The sequence below is a fragment of the Dermacentor silvarum genome, chromosome 1, assembly GCF_013339745.2.
Source record: "Dermacentor silvarum isolate Dsil-2018 chromosome 1, BIME_Dsil_1.4, whole genome shotgun sequence".
Classification (NCBI taxonomy): domain Eukaryota; kingdom Metazoa; phylum Arthropoda; class Arachnida; order Ixodida; family Ixodidae; genus Dermacentor; species Dermacentor silvarum.
This window is the reverse complement of record NC_051154.1, coordinates 221,747,774-221,768,325: the sequence shown is the minus strand read 5'-3', so window position 1 is coordinate 221,768,325 and position 20,552 is coordinate 221,747,774. Positions and strand designations below refer to the sequence as shown.

The 20,552-nt window shown below is 43.4% G+C and overlaps 2 protein-coding genes across 1 annotated transcript; both read left to right on the top strand.

Annotated features, from left to right (window-relative positions):
• Nucleotides 1-20,552, top strand: part of LOC119437300 (antimicrobial peptide microplusin-like) — a 167,858-nt gene that overhangs the window by 122,445 nt on the left and 24,861 nt on the right.
• LOC119436796 (antimicrobial peptide microplusin) lies at nucleotides 12,580-20,089 on the top strand. Its single transcript, XM_037703788.2, has 5 exons — nucleotides 12,580-12,721; nucleotides 15,661-15,722; nucleotides 16,914-17,003; nucleotides 17,967-17,993; nucleotides 19,871-20,089. The coding sequence occupies exons 1-5, from the start codon at nucleotides 12,646-12,648 to the stop codon at nucleotides 19,943-19,945; spliced, it is 330 nt and encodes a 109-aa protein (XP_037559716.1). The 5' UTR covers nucleotides 12,580-12,645; the 3' UTR covers nucleotides 19,946-20,089.

The following is a 20,552-nucleotide window of genomic DNA, read 5'->3' as shown; positions in this document are numbered from 1 at the left end:
GGCTCCGAGGTTTCGGCGCGCAATTCGGAAAAAAAAACCGGAAGTTTGACTTTTATTTACTCTTCATAGCTATCATATCATTAAAAATTAATTATGGGGTTTTACATGCCAAAACCACGATCTGATTATGAGGCACGCCGTAGTGTGTGACTCCGGAATAATTTTGCCCACTTGGTATTCTTAACGTGCACCCAAATCTAAGTACAGGGGTGTTTTCGCACTTCGCCCCCATCGAAATGCGGCCGCCGTGGCAGGGATTCGACTGCGCGACCTCGTGCTCAGCAACCCAACACCATAGCTCCTAAAAAACCATGGCGGGTTATCATATTACCGCGAAACCAACATAGATAGAACACTTAAACGATACCTTATCCATCTAAAATGATTTAGTGTTTCAGTTTAGCGTCCCTTTAAAAAAATGATCGTTGCCTAATTGGTAGTGCATTGGGATGATGTGCTGGAAGACAGATTTTCTATTCCACCGTCGGTCACGCATTTCTATTTACTGAAGAGGCCCGAAACACCCCTTGACACAAACCTATATACCTACAAGCCTAACCACTTAGCGCTAAGTTCCTTAAGTGAGACACAGTATGCTTTGAATTTAAAAGCGTACAAGTTCCTAGCGGTATCATTTGATGGTAGTGCGGCGTCATCCTGCGCCAAAGATGTCTTACTATAATTTCTTTCGCTTCGATGTCAAGGTACGAAACTTTTTCCTCACTGTCTCTACTCCCGCCATTGCTTTTGTGCAGAGACCAACCTGAATCCACCGATAAGCACCGAACATTTTTCGAAAACACTACTGTGAAACTGAATGTGTCCATTTTGCCACGCTGTAGCACCCGTGAGAGGTGCGCGTCAGCGGCCACAAGAGGTGTCAGCATGCTCGACGGAGCGAGCTTTTTCTCCGTGGTTATCCTGATTTCTTTGTCTGGAAGTGCCGGTTTATTTCGCGATTTCGGCCTTGCACTGTTCTGCTCTCGCTTTGGATGGCCTTGGCTCTATGAGCCCACTTTAACAAAACGCTTAGCGGAGCTAGCAGGCTAATTCTTCGTCGCAATCAGCATACATGTGTACATACTGTACACGACACAATTCTGAACTGCGAACGTAATGCCTTTTTTATTCATGAACGCGAAGAAATGAATTTTCGTAATTGTCGTTAACGCTAAATAAAACTTTAGCCCACCATGGTGGCCTTGCGGCTATGGCGTTGTGCTGCTGAGCACGAGGTCGCGGCGGTCAGATTTCGACGGGCGCGAAATGAAAAAACGCCCATCTGCTGGGCATTGCGTGCATGTTAAAGAACCCCAGTTGGTCAAAATATTCTGGAGTCCTCTACCACGGCGCTCCTCATGATAAGATTGTGGTGTTGGCTCGTAAGACCCCAAAATGTAATTTTTTTAATACTCTAAGGCAAGCTACTCTCATCATGTCACTTAGGTTCGATTGCGTTTTATTAAGTACATGCTCGCTTGCGAGACATTTTACATTTATCTCGAGCTCATATACTCCATTAAACGGCAGCCATCATAGTATGATGGGTCGTCTGACTCCATATCCGCCGGACTTCAGTATTACATGCAGCTCTCAGGCGCCTAATATATATTCTTTGTAAACCATGCGACACTGTTGTAAAAAAAAAAAAACACTGAACGAACAACTTTTCAAATTAAGCTGAAGTTCCCTTCGTGTTTCTAAAACAAAGCAAAGTAATGCGCGAACACGACGCGTATGACGTAAAATACGCCATTTAGATGAAAGTGATTATCTTGACTACCGAGCCTTAAGAGGAAACTTTATCTCGGAGCCAACGGCGACTTCTTTATTCAATCCCGCCGTGTTGGCTTAGTGGTATGACGTTGCGTTACAAAGAACGAGGTAGCAGATTCAATTTCCGGCCACTGCGGCCGTGTTTAAATAGGGGAAAAAACGCTCGCGTATTTATGTTTAGGTGCACGTTAAACAACCCCACGTGGCCAAAATTTCATTAGCAGTCCTCCAGCTACGGCATGCCTCATAATTAGATCATATTTATGGCCCCTACAACACCAGAAGTTATTCTGGTGTTTTAGGGGCCATGTTGCTCATCGTCCAGAATTAATTTTGAATTTTGTTGCTTATCCAAATACACGTGCAACGCACAAATCGTTTCACCAGGAAAGTTTTTCATCAGGAAAGTTTTTCATCGGGAAAGATAGCCATTCAAATAATTTAATAAAATCTATTGCACTATGGAAAACGAACCGAAGTCTGCGGGCCATAAGATTACAACTTTGTAACACGGCTCCAAGACTACAAACTCTATATGTTAGAATGTCTAAAGCGGACAGATAGGATGTATTCATTAACAGCATACGTGCATTTGTCACAATATTAGCATGGACACTGCGAACGTACTACTGAAAAATTGAGGGTTTCATTCAGAGTGGCGAATTAGATATATGATTTTGTCCGCTTCAAATGCCCCAAATTGTAAATGCCACAAACCTCATCAAACATGGTTCAGTGAAGGCAAAAAAAAAAACGATTTCTGCATTCCTATGTGTTTATATAGGAGATACCCCTTCCCCCTTGCAGGGTAGCAAACCGGACGTGCTTCTGGTTAACCTCCCTGCCTTTCCTTCTTTTTCCTCCTCCTCCTCCTCCTCCCAAGATAAAGCTTCCTGTTAAAGCGGTGCGGAAGCAGAAGTCTAAAATTCAATGTCATGAAAAGCAGTCGCAGGTGATACCATGCCGTTTTCATGATCCAAAACTGGCCTGTTTACTAGACCCGCACCTGTGCGTCGACACGAATTGGAAAGCACAAAGCAAGCTGCAAAAAGTTCAAGGCGAGGCAAACACGATGTATTCACGATCAATACTTGGAATTCAGGAGCCAACGAGAGCTTTTTATGCATCGCTTGTCATTTCCTTTCTGCGAATTTTTAGGCTGAATTGTCCACACCGCCAGCACGTGCCGGAAAGTCATAGTGTGATTCATTGCCATGGCGTTGGAGCAACTTTGCCTTGACGAATATATTCGGTATTTGTTTGCATATTCGAAGCTACCTTTTTTTTCGGATAAACGTTTTCGACTGTGTTAAAACATTTCATTATTCGAATACCGCTATCGAACAGATAGTGTTCCTAAATAGAGTTTTATATAATAGGAAAAAAATAATAAAAAAAAACTACGAAACATAGTGTTCAAGAGGGCAAGAACCTATGCTAATATTTTTTTTCCAATAAGGAACCAATGGGAAACAGATTTTATCTTAATTTTATTGTATTCAGTAGACAGTTTTAGTTTAGCGTTAGCGTAATAGCGGGGTTACGGGAAATAGCGTTACCGTTCCGCAAACGAACTTTGCAGAAAGAGAGTTTTAGTATAGCGTGATAGCGTAGTTTAGGTGCGGGACGCTATTCCATTACGCTTTGAATTTCGCATGCACAGGGCACCTAATTCTATGTGTGTGTGCGTCCGGAAAATGCGATAGACAGCGCAATGGAAGCCAGGAGGGCGTTGTATTTTTACTTCACATGTCCGTCGATCTGCAACGAAACAGACAAGCAGTACAAGCTGTCTACCATAGCCTCCGAAATCCTCCCATCTCACAGGCCATATGCCGTCGTCGCGCCTATCTCCCGACTTTAGCGACAGATGGCGCTCGGATCTCAGAAAAAATTTCTCTCGTTAGGCTTAGGCGCGTTCGAATCGAGAAGCGATCTCGAAAATTCCTCAAGATTAGCCATAACACTCTCTCGGCGAAGCGGCATGAGACTAAGCAAAAGCCGTTTACGCAGTCATTTGCTGCGAACGAAGTGAATTCTACAAAAACAACGCCAAATTCAGTTCGAAACGGGCGGCCGGGACCGCCGCCATGTTTTACGTACAATACGTACACCACGCTAACACGGTAACGTTAACTCTGAGAAATAGCGTGCGCACAGTAAACGGTATGGGTCGGTTAGCGTTCTGCGCATGCGCACTTCGATCCCGCTATTCCGGTACGCCCACTATTCCGGTAACCACGCTAAACTAAAACTGTCTAGTTATTCGGGAGGATTCCTCTGGTTTTGATTTACGCGTTGTTTACAAAGAGCGCATGACGCATCCACCATTTGCAAAAGTGGAGGTTGAGGCGCTCAGATTGGTTGATATTGGATGAAGGATAATAAAGGAGGCCATGAACTCCAAGATGTGAAGCGAACATGGGGCATCACAACGTCGGCCTCTGATCATGTACCTCCCATTGAAGAAATAACTGGGTGACAAGAAAGAAAAGAGAAACACGAAGAACATAGAGCAAGATGCAGAGGTTAAACGTTTTCAAACTTCAATATGTCGAAATGAAGACCACCCTAAGAAATTTTATTTAGCCATTAAGCATGGGCAAGAAAAGCAGTGAAGAAGTTTGTGCTTATGCATACGACGAAGACGAGGGAGGGAAACAAGGAAATGGCGAGGGCAACACAGCGCGTAACAATAAATTTGTTGAAGAGATGGAAGCAAGGAAGAAAAGTCGACAAATTAGAGACATCAGCGACCTTAGTGGTTGTGACCTAAATGAAGCGTGGTGAGAGAGCGCATTTCTTTCCTAAAAAACTATACACCGAGGAAACGAATCGTAAATTTCCCGAGGAGAGACAATTTATACTCCGATGAAATCACATGATGCCCGACGGGTACAATTATGTGTATGCTGAACGCCCATTCCAAATTTCACGCGAAATTTTATTATGAATTTATGAAAACAGTTCAAATTTCGGTGCGTTCATCCGAAGAAAAAAATATGATTTGCAACTAGGCTGTCAACATGGTATGGAGAGGAATATTGTATATCAGCATATGATAATATTATACATATATTAGTAAGCCGACGTCAATTATATAGGCCGAATCATTGCTCTTTAAAATACCTAGATGATGGGACCATTGCAAGTGTTATCCAAGTATTATGTCGTGATCTATTGTTTGATTCCGCAAAACAGACATGCGCTTAGTGGCACTGCTGTGTGGGTCAAAATGCCGTTACATGTATAGCCGGTCTGCACGGACTTGCGTTGTCTGCTGCGAGGGCATTGTAATGGCGGTGGTGGAAAAAGCTTTTGTTTTCTCCGCTCTATGGCGATGGTGAAGCTGAGGAACATGAATGGGCTAAAGTGGGCTGGTTGGTGCATGTTTATGAGAGAATCGAACAGCGCCACTGACGGGACGAAGCGAAGACGATAGACATAGTGCTGACTTACAACCAGTGTTTGTTACCTATCCTCTGCAATATATTGTGTAGAGTCGGTTAATTCCTGAACGAAATATTTCTTGCTGCGCGCGGAGAATGTATGAACGTTGTGTGATGATTTTATTTCGAAAGGTAATGGATTCCGTATTGCTATGGCAAAGAAGAGGGTTGTGAACCTGCTGTAATTCGTCCCTGCGGCTGGCAAAAGAAGGTTATTGCGCAGGGAAAAGAGGGCACTCTTGTTAGTTATGTGTTGAGGATCAATACATTCAATGGAGATGTGTGTGATGAGCCTATATACAATCATGGATAGTTTCTGACGGAATAATTGTCTCAACGGGATAATCTTAAGATTAGGAAACAGTGACCTACAGGACAAATCACATGGGCTCAAAGTCATTGGTCTTATAGCTTGCTTCTGAAGTCGCTGCAGACGTTCAATATGTGTTAAATACGTATTGGCCCACGACGATACACAATACGAAAGATGGTTATGAATATAAGCAAAATAAAAATATCGTGCGATGCGACGTGGAAAATAAGTTCTTGTCTTGATAATGTGCATGCCAAATGCAATCCTTTTCACCAGTGATCACGTGGGCGTGTCCATGAAATTTTAGCTCAGTATCTAAGATGACGTCAAGAAACCACACTCCGTTCGAAGCCTGTATGAGGTACTCACCAATGTGAATAAAAGGTGGGACGTTGATGGAAATTCTCAGGGAATTGAACACCATAAATGGGGTTTTAGTGGGATTAATGTGCACATCATTACTTTTGCACCATAAAATAATATTGTTTAAGTCGGTGTTAAGGTTAGACTAGAGCGTGGCAACTGATTTACTGGATGTAAAGATGGTCGTGTCATCAGCATAAAGTCTGCACTTGGTCTTGGCAAGAATAGTAGATAGGTAATTAATAAGCATTAAAAATAAAAATGGGCCTGAAATTGATCCCTGTGGGACTCCTGAGTTAATTAGCTTGGATGATGAGAGATGGCTATTAGCCTGTACCAATTAAGACCGGTCACTCAAGTAGTTTCTAATAAAATTTAGTGGAGGACAAGATGTGCCGAATTATTTGAATTTAACAAACAGTATGCGATGGTTTATGGTGTCGAAGACCTTCGTCAGATCGATAAATATAGATCCCACAATTAGATCTCTGTCAATAGCTTGCCTAATTTCTTCGGTTAAAATAATAAGTGCCAGTTCAGTTGAATTTAGTGGGCGAAATCCGAATTGCTTAGGAGACAATAGGTTAAAGTTCTTCAAGTAACGCATTAATCGAGTGTGGAATAGCTTTTCAATCACTTTACCAAAGAAAGGAAGAATAAAAATTGGCCTGTAATTCCCTACTAAAGTCTGATCACCTTTCTTGAAAGCCGGAACTATTCTATACCAGCTTTAAGACAGCTCGGAAACACCCCTGCAGATAACAATTTGTTAATGATTAGTGCCAAATTTCACCCGAAATTAGTTTTACTTTACAAGGATCCATATGGTCTAAGCCAGCACTTGTAGACTTCAAAGATGTGATGACCCGATGAACTTCATCTGCAGTCATGGAATGCAGATAAAAGGAATGACTACGCCGAGGTATATCAGGTAAAGTACATGGCTGCTGCTGCGTATCCATACATGCGCGAAAGTTCTAATTGAATGGATTAGCTATTCTACTAGGATCAGCATACATTTCGGCGTCTTGCTTTATTTTTATTGTGGTCTCTGAGCATTCATTTTTGTTCAGAAACTCGTTAATAATTACCAGCAGAGCGTCGTGTTGCTTGTATTTTTTACATTAAGATGCCGGTAATAATTGCGCTTAGCACGCCTTAATAAAAAAGATAACGTTGCAGAATATTTCGGAAAGTAATGCATGGTTAAAAGGCTGCGGCTTAAATTTTTTGTGACGGCTAATCTTTATAATAATGGACTTTACCAGCGAGTTACTAATCCATGGATTTCTGGGTGAACGAAACCACCTCGTCATAGTAGTGTAAGTGGTGCAGCTTTCTGTACTCGTAACTATTGTTTCCGAGAAAGACGCAAAAGCCTTTTCTGCACAGTCCTCCTTAATCACCGATAGATGTCCAGTCTCCTGCACGAAATAAGTGCACAAATTGGACCAAGTCAAATTGCCACTTTGTCAAAATATTATTACTCTTTATATTTGTAGAGCCTAAGATGAAAAAAAATTAGATTATGGCTTGTAATGCAATAATCTACCACTCCTGCAATGTGATCAGATGAAATCTTGAAGATAATATCATCTATTAGTGTAGTGGAGCCTAGTAAATCATTCCTAGTTGGAGCTGAAATATGCAGGGAAAAAAGCCACAACTGTATAAACAGTGCATGTACTCTAAACATGCTGCATGATCAGGATTGACGATGTTAATGCGAATGTCACCCCATAAAACAATGTTCTTACTTTTTATTGCCAAGTTATTAGGAATGCTGCTTAACTGACTGCAAAATTCTGGACAAGAAAAGGAGTAACTACACCATGGCCGGTATTTTATAGCGATGTCTTTCCGATGCTAATGCCTTTTCGCGATTTTCGCGCTTGGTCAGTGGTCAGAGCGACGGTCCGCTCACGTTATCAACGGGATCAGCCGGCCGTGAGCGGCGGATGATAAGACTAGTATAGAATAAAGCATAAAGCATCGCTACAAAGTACCGGCCCATAAGTAAAGGTCACAAACAAATAAATCGTGACCTAGTGTTTAGACACTGGGCACACGCCGGGCACGGCGTGTGCTTTTTGACCCGGGCCCGAGCCGGGCTCGGGTTTTTTGACGCGGGCCCGGGCCGGGCTCGGGCTTTCTGCGAGTTGTTCTCGGGCTTCTCAACTCTGAAAAACATGTATTTTTCAGTCTCGGGCCGGGTTCGGGCCGGTTTCGAGTCGGGCTCGGGCCGGGCTCGGGCTTAAGGTAAAGGGGTGGCGGGCCGGGCCGGGCGGGTAACGTAGATTATTTCCGGGCCCGGGCCGGGCCCGGGTCTCGCCATAAAAATTTTGATCGGGCTCGGGCGGGCCGATCAATGTGAAAACGGGCCCGGGCCGGGCCCGGGCCGCAAAAATCGGCCCGTGCAGTGCTCTAATACATACATATATACAGAAAAGGGTCAAGAATCAGGCAAAAAATGCTTCACATTACATATAGCACCCATCATTGAACCGCGCGACCACTGCCCGCATTGTCGGCATCTCAACACCCGGATCTAAGTCGATGCTCGTATTTTACTATTTTGCACCTCCTGACAGCCTGCTCATGCGCCATGTCTACAAGTCGATAGCAATGGGCACCATATCGCCATAAAGTTTACTGTGCCGAACCGTTATGAACTTTTATTTTTCCTAACCGGAACTGAACCAGAATGAAATCGGCGCGCACTGAACTCGAACTCAACCTGTATTTTTTTTGGTTGGCCCCTGCGGGTAAGTGACTTTGGGAAATGAAAAATACGCATTGAATTTAGCGAAACCATATCAAATATGCCATCAATGAAAGAAAGAAAGGCGGCTTGAGAACGCTCATGAAGATGAACTTCTTCGATTGTGGAAGTATAGAGTGTATTGAGGTAATTTCTTGATTAATGCTAGAGGTGGGCGAATATGACCTTTTTAGAATACAAATCGAAGACGAATAGTAAGTATCGAATATCGCATGGAACATCGAATTGAATATTGAAATAGTCAAACGCAGCTGCATGCATTACTTCACTTAGAGCAGGATCACTTACTTCGGCATAATTAGGTATCACGCCTCTACTGGCTAGTGTAAAAAAGAGCTAACGATCAGGAACAAAGGAAACACAAGATCACTAATTGCCACGTAAAAAATTTGCGTAGCTTGAACTGGAGGCGCAATACTAAAGAGAAAGCGGAGCTGAAGGGCACCTAGCTATTCCTGGCTTTTGGGCGAGGCTAAGCCCTACCAAGTCATCCCAAGCATTTTCTGGAATTTATTGATTATTGATCGATTATCGATAAGCTATTGATTGGTTATCAATTGGCTATCGCAAGGTATTGGCCATGTATTTGGGCTAGGCTAAGCACTACCAAGTCATCTCCAGCATTTTCCGGAATTTATTGATTATTTCTTGATTCTCGATGAGCTATTGCTTGGCTATCGATTGGCTATCGATGACTGACCAAGCTTAAGTAGTCCTAACCATGCTTATCTAGACTTAGCCAGGCTCAGCTTCCCTAGTTCACTAGTGCCATTGCGCTTTGACCCTTTCTGCACTACCGCCAGGATCGGCCCACATTTTCTGTTAACGCGTGCCATGGACTTGCGGCCTGCTTAAACAGCTCCGCTGTTAAAACTGCACTTTCGAGCCTGGATGAAAACATGTTTTACAAGGAAGAATGGCTGCTGTATGACTAGCTTACTAAACACGCCAAATAAATGGTTGCCGGAAATATGTAGGACGCTTTGAAAAAAAAAAAAAGGAAGAAAAAAGCTGCATAAGGATTTGTGCGTCGTACACACTTATAAAATAGCCTGTTGCAAAGAAAAGATCACAGGTTGTAGCGTAAAAGATAAATGCGCTGCATGACTAGACTGCGAAAAACACTGAATGATATACTACAGGCAGAAATCATCGATTGCCATGCATGCTTCCGTCGCAAAACCGAGAAGAAAGCTTGCATTACCCATTGTGCGTCTGCATTGCTTCAAGAACGCTTGTCTCACTTGTGATAATTTGCCATCCTTTGTTAAGAGACAAGCAACATAACTAGACAATAACATTCGGCTGTTGCGAAATATTTGCTTAGTTTTGAATATTTGAAAATACCGAATAGTTCCCTCTACGAATACGAATAGGAATAGTTAGTGTGTAACTTAAATTCGTTTTCGCAACTTCGAATATTCGCCCACCATTAATTAATGCATTTTTGTCATTACATAGTAACAAAATAAAATTGAAAATTTGTTGAAGTGCAAGGGCTTGTATCTATAACGCATATTACTAATCTATAGAACCCAACATGCCGTACAATAATCTGCTATTGGTAAGAATAAGCAGGACATATACGCCGATCCGCTCTGATAATACTCGAATCCATTTAATCTGTGTACACATTAATTTGAAGATGCACGTGAACGTTACGACGAACGATAGTTGCATCTATCGTCGCTATTCTAGATTTATATTGCGGGGTGGGAGCGCGGAGGAACAATTCGAACGCTGTTTGACGACACGGGCCACTGTAAAATGTGAATGTAAACCTAAGTTCTCTCTACAATCGGCACTTTTATATTGAGAATGTTTATCTGTTTAGGGTGCGCGGGGATGCCGATGTGTTGACGGCCTGAATAAGATAAAGGCAACAGGAGCAAGATATATTGTTTACTTGTATTCACTGGGCAGTTCTTGCACATAAGACATTGTTTCTGAAAACCTCAGACCAATCTGGAGAAATATTGCGAAGCCTCGTCGGAGAAGCAAAGCTCTCTTCTATTAATGCATTCGATATTTTAAAGAATGTTTGTTCATTTGGAATCCTCGAACGCTTTGGAATCAGAGAACTCAGGCGACTCAAGAGTTTGCAAACCCCGACCATTGTTCATGGGGTAAAGAAATTCGAGACACCACCGTCTATGATACAATTTCATAATTGTTTTAGTAATAATCAATGTAACTTTTTTTTCTAGGGCTCCCTCTCTGTTTTCATTAGGCTTTCTTTAACGCCCAGCTTATTGGAAAGGTTGTCAGCGTTCGCTATATCACATTTATGAAGATAACCAAACTATAGAAGCTCCTTCGTGTTTGGTATGAATTTGAATTTATGGTTTGCGGTGACTATCGTGAAAATAATGGCCGCTGTTTGCTTTCCCAGTTTTAGCGACGCATCTATCTTTAAGGTGACGCTGTCAAAATGTCGAATAAAGTTCGGCCTAGGCTGCTAAAAACATGCATAAAGCATACGTTGGCCGGCTCACTCCTCATCGTGTTTTGTCATCTTTCCATGCTTTGTGTATCCATGGAGCAGAACGCTTCTTCATCCGTAATTTTGTTAGATGCAAAGTATTTTAGGATGCGCTAGAAGCCTCATACAATAATTTAATGGAGGTATTCCTTAGGACCACAGATTCGATAATTAACAGCAGCAAGGTCGTTTCAGCGCACTTATTCAAATGATCCGACGAAAAACGAGCGAGCTGCTCTATTTCTGAACCTGTGGCTCATCTCTCTGTAGATACGCTTATTTCAGATCTGGTCAACGGAAGTATAATTTGCTAAAGGTAGATTAAATAGCATGAAAAAATTTGTGAAATGAGGGACTATAAATTACTTTCTGGACACACCATTTCTGGTGGATGAATTGAATTGATGGAGTTCAACGTAGCAGAGCAAAACCTTGGGTGTGAAAGACGCCGGAGTAGGGGGGGTCTCCCGTATAATTTGAATGGCCGGGGGTTCTTTAATACGCGCCCAAAACAAGGTACACGAGTGCTCTTCACTTCCGCCAGCAGTGGAATGCGGCCACTGCGACGGGGAATCAAACCCGTGACCTCGTGCTCAGCCGGAGAACGCCATAACCGCTGCGCATGAGGGGTGGGCCTTTTCTGGCGCATCTTTACCAAAGAGGTGATGAAATTAGGAAATCTAACTGGAGGGAAAACTCACGCAATGCCAAACTTTATGTGCTGCAATTGTCAGTAACAACGACGAGGCTCAGCGATCGCATACTGAGCGCGGTCAACCTTTGGAAGTAAGCAAGAGCTTCACACGAAACCGAGTGACCCACAAAAGGAGTTGCACAACATGGGCCAACGGGGCTAGGAGTGCAGGCTGTCGCGTTGAAAGGAGCTTACTAGACGCGCCAGTAAATCAGCGACAAAACGAGACTCTCAAGGGAAATAAATTAAGCGATGAACAAAGCTGGGTAAGCAATAAATCATTTGGAACGACTATGACATTGCACTTAGCAAACGCACAAAGTTCTCACATCAGGAAACTAGCGGCGATGGCCCCAGACGGGGACCAATGGCACGGGGTTCATTTCACGGCTTCGCGCAAGCAACACTTGAGCCGAAAACGAAAATACGCGTGCCTACCTTCGTGAGCGATTGGTCTATTCTTGTTTTCTCCACGTGCGATGGCAGTTTTCAGGTGCGACGGATGTTTGTTCATACCCGCGGTGCATCCGTACACACGTGTCAGAGCGTTTGGAGTACCACGAATGACACGTGTGGCTTGAGGGAACCCTTTTTGAAGTTTTCTTCTTTTTTTTGCGTGAATAGTTCATGTCTGTAGCTTCTGTAGCTGCTATACAGGTTGTATTGCAGCTACGATGAGCAATTTAGCTCCTACCTGTATAAAAGAAACACTCAGTTATCATATAGTACCATTCGTTGAGCTCGTTACGTTCTGACATTTTCTATTGTTAAAGAAACAGATAAATCATGAAGGCTTTCCTGGTCTGCGCCCTGCTCGCCACTGTCGCCTCTGTGAGCTTTGCTCATCATCTCGATCTCTGCGGTGAGTATATGAGATAAATACTTGTATTACTCGTTAAAGAGTTGTGTATAAGCAATCGGATAACGAGTAATACAAGCATGCCCAAGTATCAAGTAGCTATAGCGACTTGATCACGCGTGCTAAAGTACCGGCTTTTCAGGTCTGAAAAAATTCATAGCCGCTTCTTTATAAGCCATTCAATGGCATGATACTTTAGACGCCTGAATATGTTTTCTCACCATCAATGGTAGGCGGAAAAACTATAGTGCATTGTCAGTATTTAATGAAATTCTTATTACAGCGGAAATACAGACGCTGAAGGTTTGTGTTTAGTTTCGCAGATTCATGTTAGAATGGTTCTCTACTCACGTTTTAACTTGCATCTTCTCTTTCTACCACACCCTGCTCATTCTTGAATCACATGTGTGTTACGCAGAGCAACTTTTACAGTCATAACGTAGAACAGAGCTCGAATCCACGAAGCCTTTCGCAATGAATAATACTTTGTAAGAAGGGAAATCGGCCATGAGTAATAGTGAAGTCAATGATTACCATGACGTAGACTTTAAGAAAGAGCTCAAAGCAATCAAATGTTTTGACAATCATACCCTATAAGCATATACTGGGTGTCCCAACAAACTTGAAGAGTAAAAAAAAAAATCCAGGGTTCTCGAGAAATCGTACCAACTGCATATTAACGATAGCCATGTGTACCTACAACGAGTATTTTATAATCTATAAATATAAAAAATTAATCGTTCTTATTGGTTAACTTGTTATTATTGCTTGATTTCACCCATTGCGCGCTTGAGCGCAGCACAATAGCAGTCGCGCAAGCGCCCTATCACGTGTTTTTTTTTGCCATTCCACGGGCTTTTAGTTTTTCTGGGCATCAACAAGCAGGCAAATTTTAGCACGCAAGAAATGCTTGAATGCGAGGTTATTTGAGGTGCTCTACAGATTTATAATTGGCATGTTAGAGATACAAGTAATAATTAAACGTTGACCAAATAAAAGCAATGAATTAATTATTATTTAGTGGTGAAAAATTACTGGTTGTAAGTACACAGGACTTCCACTAATATGCAGTTGGTATGATTTCTCTGTAGCTCTTGGTGTTTTTTTTTTATAAATCTTGGTCCAAGTTAGCTGGGACACCCAGTATAAAGCATATACAGCCAGCACTGTATGCGTTCGAAAAGGTGTCAAAAGGTAGATGGCGTTAATTTAACGCCAATTAAGAAATTAGTCAAGTGTACAGGTGCGGCCACTGCTAGAGGGAACACGGGAGGCCGTGGCAGTGCTCTGCGGAGCGCCACCACCGACACCTCGTGAAGTGTTGCTGCGCAGGTGCAATCAAAGCGATATAGGCGGAGCGCCCGGCGCGTCGTCGGCTACAGTTCCCCCGCTTCGCCGCTCCCGCTCGCACAGCTTCGATGTTCGCATAGCCATGTTGTCAATGGCAACGAAGTTTTTTGACTAAAGCGGGATTCACACGACAGGATGTATTGCCGATCCGGTGAACATATGAGCATGACGTAGCTCAGTGTCGACGAATCACCGAATCACGCCACACTCAAAAACACCGGAGACGGGGTGCTACCGGCGTCAGTTGCTGCAGCCCAACCGCTTCACGTTTGGTCTCGGACTAAATCAGCGCTCCGTCGCGTAATGTAGATCAAGCCTAAAGGCCAGGTCGTGTATGTGACTGCATTATTCTTGATGTAAAGGTGATAAAACGCGTAGTTGCATCTGCATTGCCGAGAATAAAGAAAAGCTAGAACACACCAACCCTTCGCAACGTCAGTGGGTTTATGGCAAATACTGAAAAACACACTGGTGCAGTTATAATGATCCCAACTTTGGTATATGGTCGTGTTATCTGTGACCCTTTATAAAGAACTGCGCGCGTTTTTGTGCCGCTTCATTGTAGCAGGTCACTGCGCAATGGCTAGAGGGTCAGAGGACGAATCCTGCGCGACTATTCCCGATGGTGATGCGATCAAGTATTAGACACTAGTTGTTCTCGTTCGCCTGGAACACAGAAGCAGCGAGTGTCGCTTCTGGAATACCTTACTGTTTGCTGCCACACTGGATTGTGGCACGATTGTCGTGGAGAGCAATGCAACCCAGCGCTAATCGCATCATGGGCTCAAACACAAGCTGGATTCATCGTCTACAGGGGAGGTATTCTGGAGTGATCACTCCCAGAGACTTTGGAGATACCTCGAGACTCGGCAATGGACTCGTCGAAGTGCATACCGCCGACGGCGCACTTGGTACATACTGTGTGAAGATCGCGAACTTGGCAAAACGCCAGAAACAATGTCGGCCTAAACGCGGATTCGTCTGGTGCAGAGTAACGCAAAATCACACGGAAGGGAAAATATCCACGAAAGTGATCACATAACAATACTGACCCAACTGTTTTCCCCCACAGCTTTTCGCATGGTCGGGTGACTCCTCCGATTGTCGCCCAAGTGCATTTGCCACAGTGCCAGCCATAGTCCTCGGAAAGTAATACCTTCCATTTATTTTCGAATAAATTGAAATCACGGAGCTTGAAATCAGCATTATATTTTACAAAGCAATAAAAAGGTTTCAAACGATACTTAGCAAATGAAAACTCCCTGGAAGTGTTATTCCTATTTACAATTCGGTGCGCCTGCATGTAGCATGATAAATCAGCCTGCATAGATTTGGCTTTCGCAGCACTTGCATGAAGACCTATAGATACACGCAGCGCCCGCGCGGCGAAGGTAGCGCAGGGGAGGAACCGTAGCAGACGACTCGCCGGGCGCTCCGCCTATCGCTTATGCGAGGCGCCGGCGGTGGCGCTTCGCGGAGCGCTGTCACGGGCTCCCGTGTTCCTTCTAGCAGTGGCCGCGCCTGTACGTTGCGTCACAAGCCTTGTCACACTGTATGTCTGACGACCCTCTGATTTTTTTTTCTTTTCGCAGAAAAGAATGATGAGCAATTGAAGACAGAGCTTGACTGTATCCGCGGCAAGCTTTCGGAAGAGGTAAGATGCGTTAATTCCTGCCTTTTGCATCACTGAACTCTCAGCGAGACAGTGCTGTCGCATTGAGGGGTCTGAAGAAGAAGAAGACAACGTGGAAGCACGAGACGGAATATTTAAATTACCCCTGCACCTGCCTACTCGAAAATTCATTCTGTAAGCGCAGGGAGAAAGATAAATCAATATAAATATTTGAGGTTTCTTTGCACACACTACAAATACTGATGCACACACCTGAGGCCCTATTGCTGCTCCTACTTGCAGCCGCTGATCTGAGAGGCGTTGCTGGCTGTAGTCTCCACTTTTGGCCGAATATATTGCACTCCATCTGAACTTTCTATAAGTGCCTGCAATTTTTGTTAAAACGTTAGAAGCGCTACTTGCTTATGGGGCTGGATTGGGCTTGTTATAACTGTTGAACGTACTGAGAAAAATAAACACTAACGATGTGGCCATTAGTTTTGTTCTTTACTGTTAGTTTCTGCTGCTCGTAGATCAGTCGGAAGCCAATTTACTTCATTTTTTTGTCTGAAAACGATACCATATATATGTTTTGGAGAAAGTAACGCCGTATCTTCGCCGCATCACATGGACATGGGTGAACGTATTTCAATGATTCGTCCTCGCGACTTATCAAAATGACTTGAAAATGGCCCACATCCTTCCAAGTGTATATGCGCTAATACAACCCGCCGTGGTTGCTCAGTGGCTATGATGTTAGGCTGCTGAGCACCAGGTCGCAGGATCGAATCCCGGCCACGGCGGCTGCATTTCGATGGGGGCGAAATGTGGGCGAAACGGGCGAAGACACCCGTGTACTTAGATTTAGGTGCACGCTAAAGAGCCCAGGTGGTTACAATTTCTCGAGTCCCCCACGACGACGTGCCTCATAATCAGATCGTGGTTTTGGCACGTAAAACCCTATAATTTAATTAAATTTTATGCGCTAATTCAGATAGGCCACAGATGCGTGTACTATCTGATCTGCATTAAACCGACATAATATAAAGGCACTTTTGTTTACAGTAGATGTACGCGTACCTTTAAAAGCTCATCTCTCCTTTATTTATGATAGCACAACAAATTTTATCAACTACGTTAGACAGTGCTCATGTTGTAGCATGTTTCATTATGACGAAATGTTCATCTTCGCTTCGTATATCCAAGATCATGTCGTTTGACTACGTGCTACAGGCAAAAAAAAGTTTTGACGAGGCCCAGAAGGCTCTCGGCTGCACGGACTGGAGCTGCGTCATCAAAATGCTGTGCAAGGACGGTGACCTGGTGAGTAGTCTCTCCGTTCTGAAAATTGTCCAGGAGATAGAAACCATGGAAACTTTTAGTATAGCATAGCTTCAGCGGTTAGCCCACATAGGACGGAATGTATGGAAGCACGTTTATGAAACGAGCACAGGACTCAGCAGTTTTGTCACTCTTTGATGATGTATAGTAGCTAAAGATTAGGTAGTGCTTCTCACCAAGAAGTTTAGAAAGGTTGACGGCAACAAGGTAGTGCTTGTTGGCAATGACGAGTACGTTTCGCCAATCTGCGTTCCCGCTCTTCGAGCTGTCAATTCATTCAGCCTTGCGCTGGCAGGTGCTAACTTCATGGTTTGCCTAGTGCGTAGGACGACATGCCCTGAAAACCCAGTGGAGACGTGTTCGATCCCTGAACCAGATCGACTACGACTACGACACCTGTTTTGCTCCCTTGGAACCCCTTTGGATTTTATTGCTAGCGTAGTGTTCCAGTCTGGTTAAGGCTAACTTTGATTTTAATATGTTTTCCAGCACCTTGCGCATTACCGTAAAATGTATTTCGTTAAAGTGCTACAGCAAGAACGAAAAAAAGGGAGGTCAAAATTTTAAAGTGTGGCCTCGTTGCTCTTCTTGTAGAATAAGTTAAGGAGACATCCTTAATTACCTCCCTTTGTGACATTGTAGGCGAGAGTATCGAGAGTTTGCTCCCATCGGAAGACACAAATTTAGCCCTAGACATCCAACCAGAGGTTGGACTGACGTTTAAGCTAACTTAAGAAAATGCTACATGTCGGGAACAGAATCTAAGCTATAAATTTATGCGCCACGCTAAAGCATTCGTTCATAAAGGTGTCATTGCACTTGACGTTTAGTTTTCGCGTAGGGCGCATGCAGCGCGAGCTATCGCATTTTCAAATAATAACGTATTGGCGCTGTAGTTCACGTGAACAAATTTATTGAGTTTTGTTGAACCTATTTCTTCGACAGATGGAGAATCTGAAGAAATATTTCACCGTGAGTACAAATTTCACATACTCTCGTTGCATAAATTTTTAGCCGTTGGCAACAAACTGTGTTTCACGTTGCTGATCCCCCTCTGCGCGTGATCAGCGGACACGACCTTCTGTTGCTCAGCTCAAGATCATGGGCAATACATCAGCGTAAAACCTTAGAGAGAGAGAGAGAGAGAAAATGATTTAATGAAAGGCAGGGAGGTTAACCAGGGCAGAGCCCGGTTGGCTACCGTACACTGGGGGAAAGGAAAAGTGGAGAGAGATAGAAACAGAAAGAAATAGATAGATAGAAATAGAGAGAATAGAAAGTCCGCTGTTGATATCGCCGACGTAGCAACAGGTCTCTGTCCTATCACGGATTCACGGATCATTAGGTGTATGACAAATCATTGCAGGTGGCCAAAATGAATCTACAGCCCTCCACGACGGCATATCCAGAAACCCAAATGTAGATTTTAAGCCCTATGATCTTGTTAGCCTTGTGACAAAAGGTGCCGACAAAAAAAAAGAAAAAGAAGACCAATATTACCATTAACATGACAACGCTAACATTTATCACGTCGTAGTGACGGTCAAGAACACAGTTGCGAAACTGTGAATGGCGACACTAACTCTTTATTGGGTGAACCAGTGCCCAGAAAACAAGCTACACTAAAGGCACAGCGATAGCGGCGAACATATTCGGCGATCGTGGAAATATCATCAGCGGCGAGACGCGTCGGCTTTTATACATGAGTCATCGAAGGTTCCAGAGTAATCCCTGGTGCCCGCGTGTCTTCCAGAAAGTACTAGACCACTCCCGTCGCTCAGACAATCAGACTACATAAGCGTCGGTGACAGCAGAAAATGGATAGAAGCATCGATAACGTTCAATAAACTTCCGATACATGCGGGCGCGTCCTGCGCCGAGCGATAACGTTTAACATTTGTTAGCCGGTGAAAAGCGGTCACCGGTAAAAGATAAACAAGTACACGTGTCAATATTTCCTTCGCATTAAAATGCAACTGTCATGGAACAGATCAAAATCCACTCGTATGGCCTCCCAGGCAGAACCACTGTGACGGAACATTTGTTTGGCAATGCTGAGAAGGAAGTATGCCAAAGCCGATGAATATAGTAACCACGCGAAACGTGAATGTTGTTGATATATCAGAAAAACGTGAAAAATGTAATAATCATGGAAACAATATTTTAACTGTTACTATGGCGCAGGTACAGTATTCATCGTCGATTATGTTTTCGAAATTAACAAGCATTGATGCCTAAGGCAAGAACGTAACAAAAGCAAACTCGTCTGCTAAAAGTGGTCGTTTAAGCTACCACAATTATCTGGACAATGACTTCACAGCGTTTTATTTAACTCAAAAAGCAAAAAAAAAAAAAAAACCAAAGTAAAGTATGCAAGTTTAAAAGAGAGTAAAACAACTCCATGTGTTGATTTTTTTTCAATTGTTGCGTAAGGAACTTATACTATCTAGCTGGTTTGTTCATTTCTCTGAAGCATCGTAATATTTCCAGTAATGTGAAAAGTTGGGCGAGTTGGTGACTAATCATCATATCGTGTGGGTGATGCAGCGCACTGAACGGGACACAGTGGAGAGAAAACAAGGAAAGCGAGTGTCGTGTTTCCATGTGTTCTCTCCGCTTTATCCTGTTCAGTCCGCTTTGTCCCGTTCTGTCCCGCTGACCCACAGAGTATCGTAATATTTATTGTTATTTCAGGTTAACTTTAATATATTGTTTATAGAAGGTCTGGATACGCTTAACGAAATATTTTCCACAATGCTGAGGTTAAAGCCCACAAACAATGAATGAATATTGGTTGTGGTACGCTTTTCCCAGTAATTGCTACATATTATTTTCCTTCTTTTCTACAGGACGATCAAATCACGGAAATTCACAACGCTGCCACCGCATGCGATCCCGACGCAGAGACCGAAGGCGGCCACTGAAAGCTGACAGCTCACATATTCAAGAACAGTTCCTGCATACAGACATCCAGATAGACTGATTTCAGGACCGCGTTCTGGATAGTCGCATATGCTTGAATATTTTTTTTTTGCAATGAGCAAAAATAAACACAGTTTTCCGTGAAAGGTTTTGATCTACTGAGAGACAATTTCTGAATACCGATCTAGGTGGCAAGAGCCAAGCAATGCGAAACCTGATTTAATTGTCAGTGATCAGCGTTCTTTGGCTCTGATTCTGAGGCCTTGCGTGATGTAAAAGCACAAAGGTTTGTTGCGGGCTCGACCAGCCAGAATGTTGAGAGGCCGCCATAGGGATACTAAGAACTTCCAAGGTGACGTTTTGAAGGAGTCATTGTACTCAATGAAGCTACTGAGTGTACAAAATACGCCCTGCGAGATTAGCAGCTAACAAATTGACCCTAACATCATGATCACAGAATTAACTGCATGCGTATCTAAACATATATATCTCGTAGTGTTACGCCTCTTCCTTTTTCTCTTCGGCCACTTCGTGTGTTGACAATGACTCATAGTTAGTGATACAGTAGGTATGGCGCATAAGACTCCAATTAAAAGGCCCCGTGTACGA